General features: G+C 27.3%; 3 protein-coding genes and 1 pseudogene across 5 annotated transcripts in view; all 4 read right to left on the bottom strand.

Moving 5' to 3' along the window:
• Window positions 1-1,941: 1,941 nt before the first annotated feature.
• On the bottom strand, window positions 1,942-3,324 carry LOC128951368 (uncharacterized UDP-glucosyltransferase YojK-like). Its single transcript, XM_054296618.1, has 2 exons — window positions 2,805-3,324; window positions 1,942-2,747 (listed from the first exon to the last, which is right to left on the bottom strand). The coding sequence occupies exons 1-2, from the start codon at window positions 3,322-3,324 to the stop codon at window positions 1,942-1,944; spliced, it is 1,326 nt and encodes a 441-aa protein (XP_054152593.1).
• A 1,113-nt stretch (window positions 3,325-4,437) lies between these two features.
• Window positions 4,438-5,257, bottom strand: LOC128952203 (peritrophin-1-like). Its single transcript, XM_054297552.1, has 2 exons — window positions 5,131-5,257; window positions 4,438-5,000 (listed from the first exon to the last, which is right to left on the bottom strand). Exons 1-2 carry the CDS (start codon window positions 5,183-5,185, stop codon window positions 4,552-4,554), a joined length of 504 nt encoding a protein of 167 aa, XP_054153527.1. The 5' UTR covers window positions 5,186-5,257; the 3' UTR covers window positions 4,438-4,551.
• Window positions 5,258-6,588: 1,331 nt separating this feature from the next.
• Window positions 6,589-13,469, bottom strand: LOC128951369 (mucin-2-like; annotated as a pseudogene).
• A 1,180-nt stretch (window positions 13,470-14,649) lies between these two features.
• LOC128952201 (RNA-binding protein 1-like) overlaps window positions 14,650-16,295 on the bottom strand; it is a 2,877-nt gene continuing 1,231 nt past the window's right edge. For 2 of the 3 annotated variants that reach the window (XM_054297548.1, XM_054297547.1), the window contains exon 5: window positions 14,650-15,023. In XM_054297548.1, coding sequence (XP_054153523.1) covers window positions 14,888-15,023 — 136 coding nt within the window. In that variant the 3' untranslated portion in view covers window positions 14,650-14,887. Of the gene's footprint in view, window positions 15,024-15,427; window positions 15,987-16,295 lie in introns of those variants that run through there. The other variant, XM_054297549.1, reaches the window with a different exon arrangement.

The following is a 16,295-nucleotide window of genomic DNA, read 5'->3' on the forward strand; positions in this document are numbered from 1 at the left end:
TTTACATAATTTTTTTAGTAAATATTACTTGTTTTATATTTCTATTTTAATTATACACTTTTATAAAAGCATTTATGGCTTTTATTATATTTGGGTATTGCCAGGCCATGAATTTATTATTTTTAAAAACCCTATATATGGGTGTAGTTGTGTAGTGGTGTAGTGTTGGATTTATGCAATTATCATAGAGAGAGAGAGAGAGAGAGAGAGAGAGAGAGAGAGAGAGAGAGAGAGAGAGAGAGAGAGAGAGAGAGAGAGAGAGAGTACTATTATTACAATATATTGCAATATAATATTAAAAATTTTATTTTTCTAACTAAACTAATGAATCACTTATTATTTGTTTAGAAATAATCAAAAATCAAATATTTTTTACTAATCATTTAATTTTGAAATTTGTTTTTTTGAACTAAAAATAAGATTAATACTCAATTCATGATTACCTATCAATTAAACTTGAATTTAACTTAACATAAAAATTTTAAAACAATATAATTTAGTTTTATATCTTTAATAAAATATTTTTTATCCAAAATGGTGTTTTCAAAAATAATAAGACAAATAATAAAACAATTGTTGGCAATAAATACCCGGACTGTCAATATATCTGTCGGTGCGGTTGGTATGGCGACTACAAGTCATCAATCGTTGTATAATACAGCGTCCGGCATAAAGAGCGCACGTAAATAAAAATTAATATCTCGAAAACTACAAATGATAAAAATCTGAAATAAATTTTATTAAAATCACATATAAATAGGGTTTAGTGTATTAGGTTTTAAAAATGTTTTCCATCATTAACTGCTGAAGATGCTGAAGAAGTTCTTGAAAGGCAACACAAACACGACGTCTCATCTCATCAGGAATTCCCAAAATGACTAAATGCTTGAGATTTTTTCTCTGGGGTTATGTCAACGATAGTCTATGAAAAGAGTATGGAGAATTTGGAGGAACTGGAAGAACGCATTACTAGTCATTTTGGGAATTCCTGATGAGTTGAGACGTCGTGTTTGTGTTGCCTTTCAAGAACTTCTTCAGCATCTTCAGCAGTTAATGATGGAAAACATTTTTAAAACCTAATACACTAAACCCTATTTATATGTGATTTTAATAAAATTTATTTCAGATTTTTATCATTTGTAGTTTTCGAGATATTAATTTTTATTTACGTGCGCTCTTTATGCCGGACGCTGTAAGACAACCAACAAAAAAACTATAGACATTACTATATTTCTGATTAGTGTATAATTTATATTTTATGCCACAATTTAAAAAAGTAAAGTTTTAATACTATGATAGTAGTATTTTCCAGTTTTTCAAAACTATTTCTAAAAGTAACATGTTGATTTAACATAACATTTTATTGATGTTAGGGGTCGTATTTTAAATAAATTATTTTTGAGATTTTTGAGGTCTATATTATTCACCAATATTCAAATGGCTTATATTATAGATTCTAATATAATATTTGGGTTTATTTAGTGTAATTTTTCACTTAAGTATTAGTTAGTTATTAAGTTTTAAAATTTAGCCAAATTTATGCAAACATGAAATATCTATGTCTTGACATTTATTTATTTGTCATAACTTTTTACCCTAAAATCACAGATCAATCAATTTCATTAAATAATTTGTATTATTTGTATTATTATATAATACTAGACTATTTGTAATTATCATCTACTTAAAAATGTGAACTGTATAAATTTAATTATTAATATAATATTAATAAAATTATTAGCTAAAAGTGGCAAAGATATAATTAAATAAACAAACAAAAAATATCTATTAATAATTTTTAATATTTATTATTCAATATGCAATATATTGTTAGAATTATAATTATTATTAAATTCACAGTAACTAAAGATATCTAACTATTTTTTATTAATTTTATTAACAAAAGAATAGACACTTATATTGTTAATCTTTTTTTTAAATTTATTTATGTTTATACTTATTGACAACATTTTCAAAAAGTTGCGGTAATTTTGTTAAATTGTTTTCAGCTTTAATTCGTTGCGATATTTTTTGCATTTTTTCGTTCAATTCCTTGTCATTTAAAAGTGTTTCAATAGTTGTTAATAACTCCTTTTCAGAGCACTTGTAGGCATCGAGTCGTATACCAAACCCTTTTTCATGGACTCTCTGTGCGTTATCGAACTGATCGCCAAACAGTGGCATAACTATCATAGGCTTTCCAAAGTAAAAACATTCAGTAATAGTATTGTTTCCGCCGTGACTTATAACCAAATCAACTAATGGCAGGACTTGTGTTTGCGGTACACTTGTCTGACCCCACATATTGTCCGTCAGATCGTACTCATCACCTAACGGTCCCTTTGATACTATGAATACGTTTTGCGACTTCAATAATATAGCAATCAATCGCTTCATATTATTGACATCTACTGAACATATAGATCCAAACGAAAAATAAATAACTTTTCCCGGTTTGTCTCTCAATTGCTCCGGCATTATAAATGATTCATTACTGATGTCTTTTCTCATAAAGTTATCAAAACGATACCAATTGTCGGGCAGTGGTCTTATGTCGTGATAATCCAATTCCAATGGAAAGTCATATATATTTAGAAATTGAGATTTTGGATAAAGTTCTCCATAGAAAAGCAATTCAATGGTCATCTGTTTATAATAATTCAATTGTGAATTGTTTTCATTAATTCCGTTAATTATTTCACTAATAAGTTTTGGCCAATTATCTTTTGGACCATTAGTTGGCAAACCTTAATAGCATTAATAATAATTATAATACTAATAATAATTTTATTTTATTTTATTACCCAAATGTGGTGGTGGTGTCCGATGATCGCTCAACATTGTCAACGGATTACTAGCGCATACCATAACCCATGGTATGCCTGACTTTATCACTGATGGCAATGGTTTGATTTGATCAGTTACTATAATATCGGGCTGTACTTCATGTATGGCACGATAGACATTGTCATCAAATAACTGTCCAAACATTATTGTTAACTGATTCATACGTTTGATTGAAGCCATACATTTTTCTGCGGGTGTCAATCGGTTACCAACAATGCCTAACACTTTCATTAAAAAAACTGATTTTTCCTTTGAATTTTCAGACAAACTTTTGCTGGTATTATCTTTATATATCGGTAACGATGGCCACAAACATGTTTGTATGCCATAGTTTGCTAACATATTAGTCCATTGAATTTCGACACCAAACCAGCATTCATGGCCCGCTTTAATCAATACCTGTGCCATACCTATGGCTGAATTTATATGACCGATACCATCTAATGGTATAAACAATACTTTTAATTTTTGAGCCATAGTTTTATTTTTTAAATATTATTATTTTTTATCTAAAAATAATTAGTTAGTATAATATTTAGAGTTTGCAATATTAGATTTTATTATTTTAATATTTTATTTAGCTAACTAGTTAAATATTGCATTAAAAACTCCAATATAGACTACGTGATTTCAATATTTTAATATAATATAAAAAATAAAATAATTATTATTAATTAGAAATAAAAATTAAAAAAATAGATGACTTTACAAACTTTAAAACTATTATCAGTATTTTGTTTATGCTTAAAAATCCTTAGAAATTTATTAAATTAAAAAATCATTTAATTAGTAAATTAAAACGTTTTTAATCGAAAAAATTGAATCATTTATTATTATAATTTTTTTTTTTTTGTTTAATTTTGTATTACACTTAAATTAATTAAAATGTTTGCTAATGAGGCTTATTAAAACAATTAACAATTAAATTACAACTACTTTTATTGTAAATTATATTTTATTCTGATTAAATCAATTATTATTAATATTATTTTTTGACGAAATCATATAAGAGGCTTATCACATATTACGTCCGCACTTTTTAAGAAATCTAGACACCCTCTCTCCCCTAAGTTGGAAATTGTTGGCATGTAGTCATTTAAAAAAAATTACGTTTTCATGTCCCTAACCGCTACCCTCCTCACCACAAGAAATAAAATATTATCTAAATGCTATCGTTCTTAAAGTCTCTACCCCTCCCCTCCTCTTTGTTCTGTTTGGCTAACCCCCCTCCCCTCAAGTGCGAACATAGTATGTGAACCACGCCTAAATGCTTTAACAATGTATATTTACTTAAATATTTCTGATACTAAATTAATAGTTTAACTAAAAATTTTAAAGGAAAATTAAACTATTATACTTTATTAGATAATATTTAATTATTGAATGAAAAATAATATAGTTAAGCACTATATTGATACTTTATTTTTTTAATAATATATATATTTTAAATAAATTACAAAATATTTTTTAGAATTTTAATATTATTAGATTTTTTTTGTTATTTATTTGAATGCATATTTAAATTAAAATAATAACATTTATCAAATTGTGATAAATATTATTTAAATGCTAAATAAAAGTATAAAAGTATTAAAGAAAAATAATTGAAATATAGTATATTATCATATTTAGGCAATAATTATCGAAATTATGAAATAATTATTATATTATTTCAAACACAATCATCAAATTTTAGTAATTAGTTTAGTGTCGACAGGTTGCCCGCTCCGGGCGATCGCACACCTTATTCCTGTTGTTCCATTTGAGACCCGCCGGACACGGCATCACTACCGGTCTACCGGTACGGCCGTCTGGATTGACAGTACACTGTATGTATGTATTACAGTTAAGCCAATTAGTGTACAGACAGTCTTTCGGTCCCAAACATTTGGTCCTAATTATGTCCCACACCGGGCATCGTAATTGACGACATGTCGACGATTGGGGCCAATCGCAGCTTTTGGTGTTGTCGTTCCACTCGAGTCCTTGAGGACAGGTCTTAACTACGGGACGACCAGTTTTGCCATCTTTATTGATCAAACAGAGAACAAACTGGTCACACCTGTATGGATGGGCATACAGACAATCACTGGGACCCAAACATTTGGTTTCAATAATGTCTTTAGTGGGACACTCAAAGTCTAAGCCATTGACTGTATTATTAGTATTATTTTAGTAGGAAATTAAAAAAAAATAATATTTTTATTTATTATTAATTATTAGCAAAAAATTGTAAGTAAAATAGTAAAAAAGTAAAGTAGTTTTTTTAAAACTCTAGATTACCTGTTGATTGACAGTAAAGTATTATAGAAAATAATATAATAAATAAATTTAACATTTTTACAATTTATTAAATTAGTTAGTTTTTTCTAAACAATTACAATAATAATAATTTTAAATTATAATTGTATAATTGTTTTTTTCTATTTGAATTTTTCTTGCAGTTTATATAGTTTATGTTATTTAATATTTTTGCATATGTATGTAAAAATTATAACACTGGGTATTAACATTGATTATGTATTACCAGATTATGTATGCAATTATTTTTTATTTAATCAATTTTACGTGAGTTGATAATTTTATGTTGTTTTTTAATTAATTAATTTTAATGTTGGATTTAACTAGACTGGTGCCACTAGTAAACAGGGATCAATGTAAATATCTATATAATTAATTAAATAAATATCAGAAAATATTGATCAAAAAAAATTATTGCCACTAAAATGATAACAATTGAGGATTAACAAATCAATCATAAACATAAAAACTAATAATACTGTATACAACTGTATTACAATCAGTGTTGGCAGAGACAAAGTGTATGTATAATACAAAGCGTATTATACAGTATAATACAATGTAAATTACATGACAATTTTGGCTTACAAAAAAAAATTTGCGTCACCTAGTAACAACAATACAAAAATTCACAAACAAACACATGTTTTGTAATAATAATTATTTTTTATTTAAAAAAAATTTGAAATTAACTATTCAATTTAATTCTGGTATTGAAATATATTAATAAAATAATTAATATTAATTTTTAATAGTTTTAGAAAACAACAATTCTAATAACGATATTGAAATTATGTAATAATAATAATTTTAATAAAAAAATAAATATTTTATCATTGTTAATGTAATTTTTCTATAATTGTAAAATACATCCAGTACATTGTATTTTGCTGTAATTTACAAGTCCAAAATTGAAAACCTTGTATTTTTCCAACCCTGAATACAATACAAAACAATTTTTTATAAGATCAATTTTTACACTACATTAATTTATATCAAATAATTTTAAATTATTAATATTAATTATACTTTTTTTGTTAACAAGTTGTTAATGTTAATGCATTTTAAAGATTAAATAGTATTATAATTTTAATATTATTGTTTCAATAGATATAACGTTGAATAAGTTGCATAAGTTGACAACCAATAAATAGTACAAGTAATATAATAATTAGTATTTTTATAGTATTAGTAGTTTTATAAAATATAAATTTTTGTTTAATATTTTTATAGTATTTGGTCCCAAAATTTGTATTTTTTGTGACATAAAATCTATTTCTTTTTTATTATCAAAATAATTGTCAACTTTGGGTCAGATCTGACACTTTAACAGTGAGCTCTCAACTCATATGATGATTGTCTACCAAATAAAGAGTTAGTTTTAACAAAACAAAAAAAATTATTACATAAAAACAGAAATATTTAATAATATTTTATTTTTTAAAAAAAAAACTTTAAAAAATTATTTATCTATGATATTACTACTGTATTTTATTTTCTATTACCAAAAATACTATTGAATCTATAATGTGGTCGGTGTTGTTGTCGCGGACATGTAGACAGATGTGGCCAATCACACCATTTTTGTTTGTCATTCCATTCGAGTCCAGCCGGACAGTCCTTGACAGTCGGTCGGCCGGTCCGACCATCGGCATTGACTTCGCAGTGTATAAACTTATTGCAGTTAGTCGGGTACGGATACAGACAGTCTTTCGGTCCCAAACATTGAGTGTTGATTATGTCTTCTTCGGGACAGTCAAAGTCTGGTCCCGGGTTAGGTGTAGTTGTTGTGGGACTGGGAGGTACTCTCTTTGTTGTTGTTGATGGACAAACCCAATAACATTGGCCATCAGTCGGAGTGGTTGCATTGGCTGTCGGCGTTACAATGTTATCGGGTGTTGCAGGAGTTGGAGGACATCCAGTAGACATGTTTGGCCAATCGCATTGCTTTATATTATCATTCCATAGCAACCCATCGGGACAGTCCTTAATGGTAGGTCTACCGGTAACACCGTCGGCGTTGACTTCGCAGTGAATAAATTGATCGCAATGTTTCGGATGTGGATACAGGCAATCCTTAGGTCCCATACATTGAGTGTTTGCAATGTCATCGACAGGACAGGTAAACCTTATGTCTGGCGTAGGGCTTACTGTCGATGGAGTGGGTTTGGTGGGTATAATTGGCGTTGGACTAGGTGTTTCCTTATTGGGACAGGTAGAACTTGCCGGCCAGTCACATATTTTTTCTTTATCGTTCCATTCAAGACCTGCGGGACAGTCCTTAACGGTTGGTCGACCGGTTTGACCGCCGGCATTGACCTCGCAATGGATGAACTGACTGCAGTTAGTCGGGTGTGGATACATACAATCCTTGGGTCCCATGCATTGAGTGTTAATGATATCATCGACTGGACAGGTAAACCCTATGTCTGGCGTAGGGCTGGCTGTTGATGGAGTTGGTCTGGGAGTGGGTTTGGTGGGTGTGACTGGTGATGGACTAGGCGAGTCCTTATTGGGACAGGTAGAACTTGCCGGCCAATCACAGATTTTTTCTTTATCGTTCCACTCAAGACCTGCGGGACAGTCCTTAACGGTTGGCCGACCGGTTTGACCGCCGGCATTGACCTCGCAATGGATGAACTGACTGCAGTTAGTCGGGTGTGGATACATACAATCCTTGGGTCCCATGCATTGAGTGTTTATAATGTCATCGACAGGACAGGTAAACCCTATATCTGGTGTAGGGCTGACTGTCGATGGAGTTGGTTTGATAGGTATGTTTGTACTGGGTGTTTCCTTATTGGGACAGGTAGAACTTGCCGGCCAGTCACATATTTTTTCTTTATCGTTCCACTCAAGACCTGCGGGACAATCCTTGACTGTTGGTCGTCCTGATTGACCGCCGGCATTGACCTCGCAGTGAATAAACTGACTGCAGTTAGTCGGGTGTGGATACATACAATCCTTGGGTCCCATACATTGAGTGTTTATAATGTCATCGACAGGACAGGTAAACCCTATGTCTGGCGTAGGGCTGGCTGTTGATGGAGTTGGTCTGGGAGTGGGTTTGGTGGGCGTGACTGGTGATGGACTGGGTGAGTCCTTATCGGGACAGGTAGAACTTGCCGGCCAGTCACAAATTTTATCATCATCATTCCATTGAAGACCTGCAGGACAATCTTTGACTGTTGGTCGACCTGACTGACCACCCGCGTTGACCTCACAATGTATAAACTGGTCACACCTTTCAGGGTGTGGATATAAACAGTCCTTAGGACCCAAACATTCGGTTTCAATGATGTCATTAGCCGGACATTTAAAGTTTAGTCCATAGACTGTAATAATTATAAATAATATTTCAAATTAAATAAATTGTTAATTATTCGTTAATAAATATTTAATTGTAATAAATTGTAATAATATTGTTAATAAATCATAAATAATATATATATTTTTTATAGTTTAATTAATATAGTATAATACATTACCTGTATAATCACTGTAAACTAATATAGAGCATAATATGATAATTAATTTGGCCATCGTCAATTACTGTTAAAGTATTAGTTTATTTTTTTTAATTTTTGTAACCTTAACCATAAACTAATTGTATTAAAATAAATGTTTATTGTTTAAATACCTTCAATTTTGTTTTGATCAAAAAAAAAATATAATTATATGTCATATATTTTATTATCTATACACCCTTTCATATATTATATAATTGTATTTTTCCCAGAATATATACAGTATATGAAGTCATTTTATTGTTATAAATTGTCATCTATTCAATGGTGACCAAATTGACTATTGTTTTTTCATATAAATTTTATACACTACTTTATTTGATATATAAATACAATTTTTTTTAAAAAAAAGAAATAAATAGCTTTTAAATAAAACAAACTAAAATAAATAAATAATAATTTAATAGATATATTGTAAAAAAAATTGAACAATAATGTAATTGATATAGTAAATTTTATTGATTTTTATCAATCTAATTAATAAAAAGTTATTTTTTATTAAATTTTTTTAACTAACACTTAAATCTTTTGATATTACTTACTGTATGATTAAATTAATAAAATATATTAATTATACAGTCTAAATAATTTTATCATATGATCAGTCTATGCGCAAAATATTTTTTTATTAATTTATAACATCTAATTTAATTAAGTATGAAATTGATAAAAAAATGTGCAAAATAATAATGACATTGATTGCAAAATTTTATTGTAATTAAACTTTTAGGGAATGCCATCATTAAATTTTTTTATTAATACGTTATAATAATTATATTGTAATAAATTAACATTTAATTGAATATAACATCATAACTATTGCATACTGATCTAAATTTGTAAGTTATCTGTATAATAAAATTTTTTTATATATTTAATACAATATAGTACCGTATATTTATAAAAAAATAAAATAAAATTACATTTACTAAAAAATAGTAACTAAGCAAAAAATATAAAACTTAAAAGTATTAATTAACTGTAAAATACTTTACTTAATTTTAATACACTATATTTAAATATTAATTTTAAAAATACAATAAATATTATTTTAAATTTTAAATATTGTTTTATAAATAAACATTAAATTGATTAAAAATAAATTGCCATTTTTTGTTTTATTCATTTAAAAATATTATTATAATTAATAATATATTTATAGTTTATAGTATTTATGACAGATATAACTTATATCCTATTAGACAATTATATAATTTTTATTATGTATAAATTATGTTTAATATATTATCATTTAAAAATTATGACATTAAATTTTTGTTTTTATTAAATGTGTTTTTATAATAATCAGGTAAACTAAAATTAAAAAATTTATTATATAAACTTTATACTCAATTAAATAAATATTAAAAACAACATAGTTATAGTATATGATAATATGTTATAAAATAAAAATAATTAATCTTAAAGTAATAACACTTTAAAAATTATTATAATAAATTTTTAGTTGATCTAAAATAAGTTTAAATACAATTTTTATTTTTTTTTATTTAACTTAACATTTGACATTTAAAAAATTAATATATTTATATTAATCAAATATTTTGTTGTTATTTTTGATGTTGTAAATTATTAGTAATACTTTTAACATTTATAAGACATTATATTTTAGATTAATTTGTTTACAGATTTCAACAACTATTAATATTATACAAAAAATAAATAAATAAAAACTATAATAGAGTTAAATCAGTGAATCATTTTTAGTATCAAATTGATAATCAAATAACTTAATAAAAAGCATTAAACTTGTATTATATTACTTGTATTTAGTATTTTATATTTGATAAGATATCACAATATTAGTATTGAATTGTATTGTAAGTATTGTACAATTTTATCATTTTTTGCACACACACACAAAATTATATTAGATTTAATAATATGAAATAAATACAAAATATATTTTTTGAAATTTTCATTTATTAATATAAATAATGGTTAACAACTCATTTATAAAAATATATAAATAAATATTCTATAATCTTATATTATTTTTGAAATATATATATATATTTAATTAAACATATAATAAATTGTTAACTTAAGTGTTACGCCAATCATTAAGTAATGACTACTACTAATAGTAGTCAATACGCGGCCATCACTACTATAATAGTTTCCGTCTGACCTGTCATAGGGTCTTCCGTGATGTATGTCGTCCTTGGAAGCCGAGTGTCGGCACGTAGACTGTTGTGGCCAATCACATAATTTATCCCGGTCGTTCCACAATAGTGTATCGGGACAATGCATTTCGTAGGCTATACCGGCATCGTTGCACTGTATATAGTGGTTACAGTGTTCAGGATCGGCATACATACAGTGTCCGTGTCCACGACATCGGCTACGGTCAGGTTCGTGTCGGGGACACTGAAATCCACGTAGTATTGGCATATCGTTACCTATTAATAATAATAATAATAATAATTAATAATTATTATATTATAGCATATAATATTATTATTATAATAATTCTACTGTACATTGTATTTCAATTAGTTGATTTAACAATATGATCAAAATAATTGATAAATAAATTTTTAAATGCATTATTTATATATAATTTTAGCTAATTATTATTTTTTTGAAAACTATTAAATATTTTTATTAGAAAATAATAAATAATAATTGTGTTAATATAATAAATAACTTAAATCAAAAATAATTATTTTGGTCTTTATCTTATTGAATGGTACTACCAAGGTAATTTATCTACCTGATATACAACATTATTGTTATAGTGTTATACTAATTATCAATAAATAATTTTAGTCTGTCAATCATATATATAAATTTTTATCATCAATTAAAATAGTTTGACATATAGTATACAGTATTTTTTATTAAACATTTTTCTTTGATTGATATTTTATATGATTAATAATATTGTATCACAATTATATGCAATTGATGAATTATTTTCAATTATAATTATTAAATTGATATAAATTAATTTTTTTACTACAGTATTAATATAATATTATAAATATTTTTAAAATTTAATAATTATTTATTGATTTTGAAAAGCCTACTATATTTTCTTATAATTAATAAATAAATATTTTATGTATTAATTTTTAAAATTCAAACAAAAATTTTGTAAAATAAAAATAAATTTTATAAATAATAAATTAAAAAACATTTAACTTACTTTTATTGGATTTTCTTGATTTTTAAATTTACACATAATATATAATACGGTACAGTAAATTCAAGTAAAATCAAGTCATTGATTGTAATTAAAAAAAAATTATATTTATTATTTTTCTAAATCTACATTTATTTTATATTAGTAAATATTTTTGCTTACATATATATATTTTATTAAAAAAAACAAATAAAACTATTTTCAACAAAACATTTTATAATTTGACTAAATATATAATAATTTTTTTAAATGCAAAATATAACAAACTTATGTTTTTTATATTATAATTATCGGTCAGTCCTATTATCACAAAAATATTGTTTGACTTATTGGGCTCAGTTGTGTCGACAAGTGGCCCGATTAGGATAATCGCATACCTTATCTCTATTATTCCATTTGAGACCTTTAGAACACGGCATGACTACTGGTGTGCCGGTACGGCCTCCAGGATTGACAGTGCACTGTATGAATGTATTACAGTTACTCCAATTGGTATACAAACAGTCTTTAGGTCCCAAACATTTGGTGTTAATTATATCGCGTGGCGGACATCGGAATGGACGCGGCGGTGGTTTTGGTGTAGTTGTTGACGGACACACCCAATAACATTGGCCGTCAGTAGGTCCCTGTGTAGGAGCTTCAGTAGGAGCTTCAGTAGGTGCATCGGTAGGTGCATCGGTAGGTGCATCGGTAGGTGCTTCGGTGGGCGCTTCAGTTGGGGCTTCGGTAGGAGCTTCAGTGGGCGCCTCAGTCGGAGCTTCGGTAGGTGCTTGAGTTGGTGCATCAGTAGGTGCTTGAGTTGGTACTTCAGTAGGTGCTTGAGTTGGTGCTTCAGTAGGTGCCTGAGTCGGTGCTTTTGTTGGTTTGTCTGGACAGGTAGAGTTGACTGGCCAATCACAAATCTTTTCGTTGTCGTTCCATTCGAGACCTGGAGGGCAGTCCTTAACGGTTGGTCGTCCAGTCTTATTGTCGGCATTGACTTCGCAATGAATAAATTGATCGCATCGTTCCGGGTGTGGATACAGACAGTCTTTCGGTCCATTACAAGCAGTGTTGGCGATGTCATCGATTGAACAAACAAAACCACTCGGAGGAGTGGTTGGCTTTGGCTCGGGTTTTGTTGGCTCCGGTGTTGGAGTCGTTGTAGTAGTAGTAGTAGTAGTTGTTGGCTTCACTACTACACAGTTGGCATTTTCAGGATAATCGCATCGACGAATGGCGACATTAAAGTGCAGATTAGCAGCACAGGGCATATCGTAGGCAAGACCGGCGTCATTGCACTGTATAAATCGGTTACAGTTTTGCGGGTTTGGATAGAGACAGTCGTATTCACCCAAACAACCGGTATTTGCAATTTCATCCTTGGGACAGGGATAGCCTGGTATAATTGGCCAGGGATAGTCTATATATATATATTTATATTAGGGTAAAATAAAAATAAGTTTTGTTAAAATTAAATTTTTATTTAATTTTCATTATTATTTTGCTATACTTGCGACAGTTTGACCAATGATCAGCACAAACACTGATCCGAAAATAAAAAAATTCATTGTATTTATAAATATATTGTTTTATTTTCTATTCAACTTATTTTTAACTATTTAATAGTTATTTTGTTGAATGACTTATATATATATAAAACAAATTTTACCCAGCTTATATACTAGTAGAATATTTAGAAAAAGTTAGTTACATCATAAAAAACAACAAATATTATCTATATTTTATTAAATGATGATAATATCATATTATATATTTCATTGTCCATACATTTTTTTCAATAGAAAGTTTTATGATAATTTTTTTTGCATTTACTATAGATTAAATGTAGGCTTTTCTCTTTAAAAAAAATTATCCGGCTATAATAAATTAATTGGGATTAACATGGATGACTTCGGATTAATTAATTAATTTAAACACTGTTTCACTGGTCCGATGACGTATTAGTGACCTATCAGTAAAAATAAATAAATAATAATCGCATGAATGCAATATTATTTTAAAAATTAACAATAATAATAATTCAAAATTTATAACCTATCTAGATAAAAAAATTATATCTATAATCTTATACATATTGCACAAAAAAAATATTTTCTAGACTACCGTAAATTTTTATGGCCTATCAATTAATTTAGACAGTAGTTTAAACCTTTGTACCGTTTTTAAAAAAAATTAATAAATAGATATTTAGTACAGTTTTCAATATTGATATATTAGGTATATGGGAAAACACCTGATAGGTTATCCATCCAACATTTAATTGATTTATTAGCATGGTTATATTTTCATAATAATAATAATCATATTTCATAATAATACTAATAATATTATAAAATAACAAATCATAGACATTAATTCAATTATCTTATTATAATTTTTATTGAAATAGTTAATTGTAAATATTATAATAAATCAAATATGGTGTTCAATATAGATGTCATAAATTTGATTTAAATATTTAGGTAGTGATACAAAAAAAACAAGAATTTACTATTAATTTTATTAATAAAAATTTTGATTTACTTCTAATTAATGTCTATTTGATTTACACAAACATATAATTAGCTCTAAATTGTTATATTGATAAAAATAAATAAAAAAATATAATCAAACGAAAAAAATTATTTTAATTCATAACTTAATATCATCAAATAATTATAATTAAATTATAAGCCAAAAAATTGTCATTTATTTATTATTTATTAGTTACTAAAATAATGAATAGTTAAAAAAATAGTCAAAAAATAATGATTTCAAATCAATAATAATTAACTTATAGTTAAAAAAAAAATCAATAAGTGTTTGTGTGTATATGTATATACTGTATATATATATTGTTTTCAATAATTATCGTATAATTTTGGTATTAATGAGTCCTAAATTTAATTAATTAAAGGAGACCAAAAAAATTATTGGTACCCATACTAAACACACACCCACCCACACATAGACCCGCACCTCTCATTTTAAAACAAGTAGTCTAATGTGTATGTGTGCGTGTGGGGGCACCCGGGTAGAACACCATACAAACATACTGGCGCTCTTAGTGTCGGTCCCGAGGCGACACTGACCGCGAGGGCGGTGTTCGCGGTCGGCTCCTTGAGTCCGATCGGCTTCGGCTACGACTGACTGAACGGCTCGGCGATCGTGCGTATCGGCGCTTCGGTGGTGTACGGGAACTGTTGGGCAGTCGATAGAGAGGACGACAAACAATGGGAAAAATAACGATTAATAGTTAGTAAAAAATATATAATAAATTAATCATTTTTTTCAAAAAAATACCATTTGCTAGAAAAATAAAAGATAATTTTTTATATATATATAAATTTGTTAAACAAATTGATAAAATTAACTTATAATCAAACAACTGTCAAAAAACTATGTGGTTTTATGGTTAATCACTTACCAAAAAAATATATACAATAGAAATATCAATATATAAGCTCTTAATTATACTAGTAATAAATAATATGTCACTAAATAATACCTACTAATAATAAATTATAATAAATATTAATTACTTAATCTAATTCCTATATTTTTATTATTTTGTTTTTGCATAACAAATCAACACAATTGTCATAAATCACATAATCATATAAATTATATATAAGTATTGATAGCAATCAACTTCTATTGGTTATTGGTATTATATAACCTTCCTAAAAAACCTAACTGTCCTTGTAATTCTATGTCTAACAAACTTTTAAATTAAATTATAGAAACTCCTAATAATTCCTAAACACATTGCTTATCCATTATTGACTATTAATTAGACAAATACCGAGACACCCTAAATAAGGTGTCACTAATACACACACACCCTATCAATAAACACATACACACTTTCTCACTGGTCAGTAGTATGTCTGTAGTGAATACCGATGGTAGAGATACACTGTAGGTAGTAATTGGAGACTGTCTCTGAAGTAACTGTGACACAACTGTCCCTGAAGTATCTCTTTTTTGTGACTGAAGTAACCTCTCTCTGAAGTGTAGGAGCTTAAGGAGACTGAAGTCTGTTTTTTGGACTGATGTCTCTTTTTTAAGGATCAATTGGATGTGTAGTACAACTCAATTCAGTAGTAGTAGTAGTAGTGGTAGAGAAGTGGTATGTGTGTTGTGATTGTGAGATCTATTACCTGTGATTACATATGGAAATAATATATATTTTTCGTTTGCATTCAATTTATATATCAATAATAATAATAAATTTCAATTTTATATAAATATATTTAAATATAAAAATAATTATTAAAAAAAATATTAAATAAAATAAAAATAAATAAAACTATAAATAATATAATTAACGCATAAAACACCTGCTGTTTTGCAACAAATTATGAATATATATATATATAATTAGGTTAATTACATATCAAGTTAAGTGTTATTACCGGTAAAAAATAAAAATAAATTTAGAAAAAATCATTGATTTATAAAATTCAATA

This window comes from Oppia nitens, unplaced genomic scaffold (assembly GCF_028296485.1).
Source record: "Oppia nitens isolate AA-2021 unplaced genomic scaffold, nextdenovo-longstitch-racon4-pilon3 scaffold1_pilon_pilon_pilon, whole genome shotgun sequence".
Taxonomy (NCBI): Eukaryota; Metazoa; Arthropoda; class Arachnida; order Sarcoptiformes; family Oppiidae; genus Oppia; species Oppia nitens.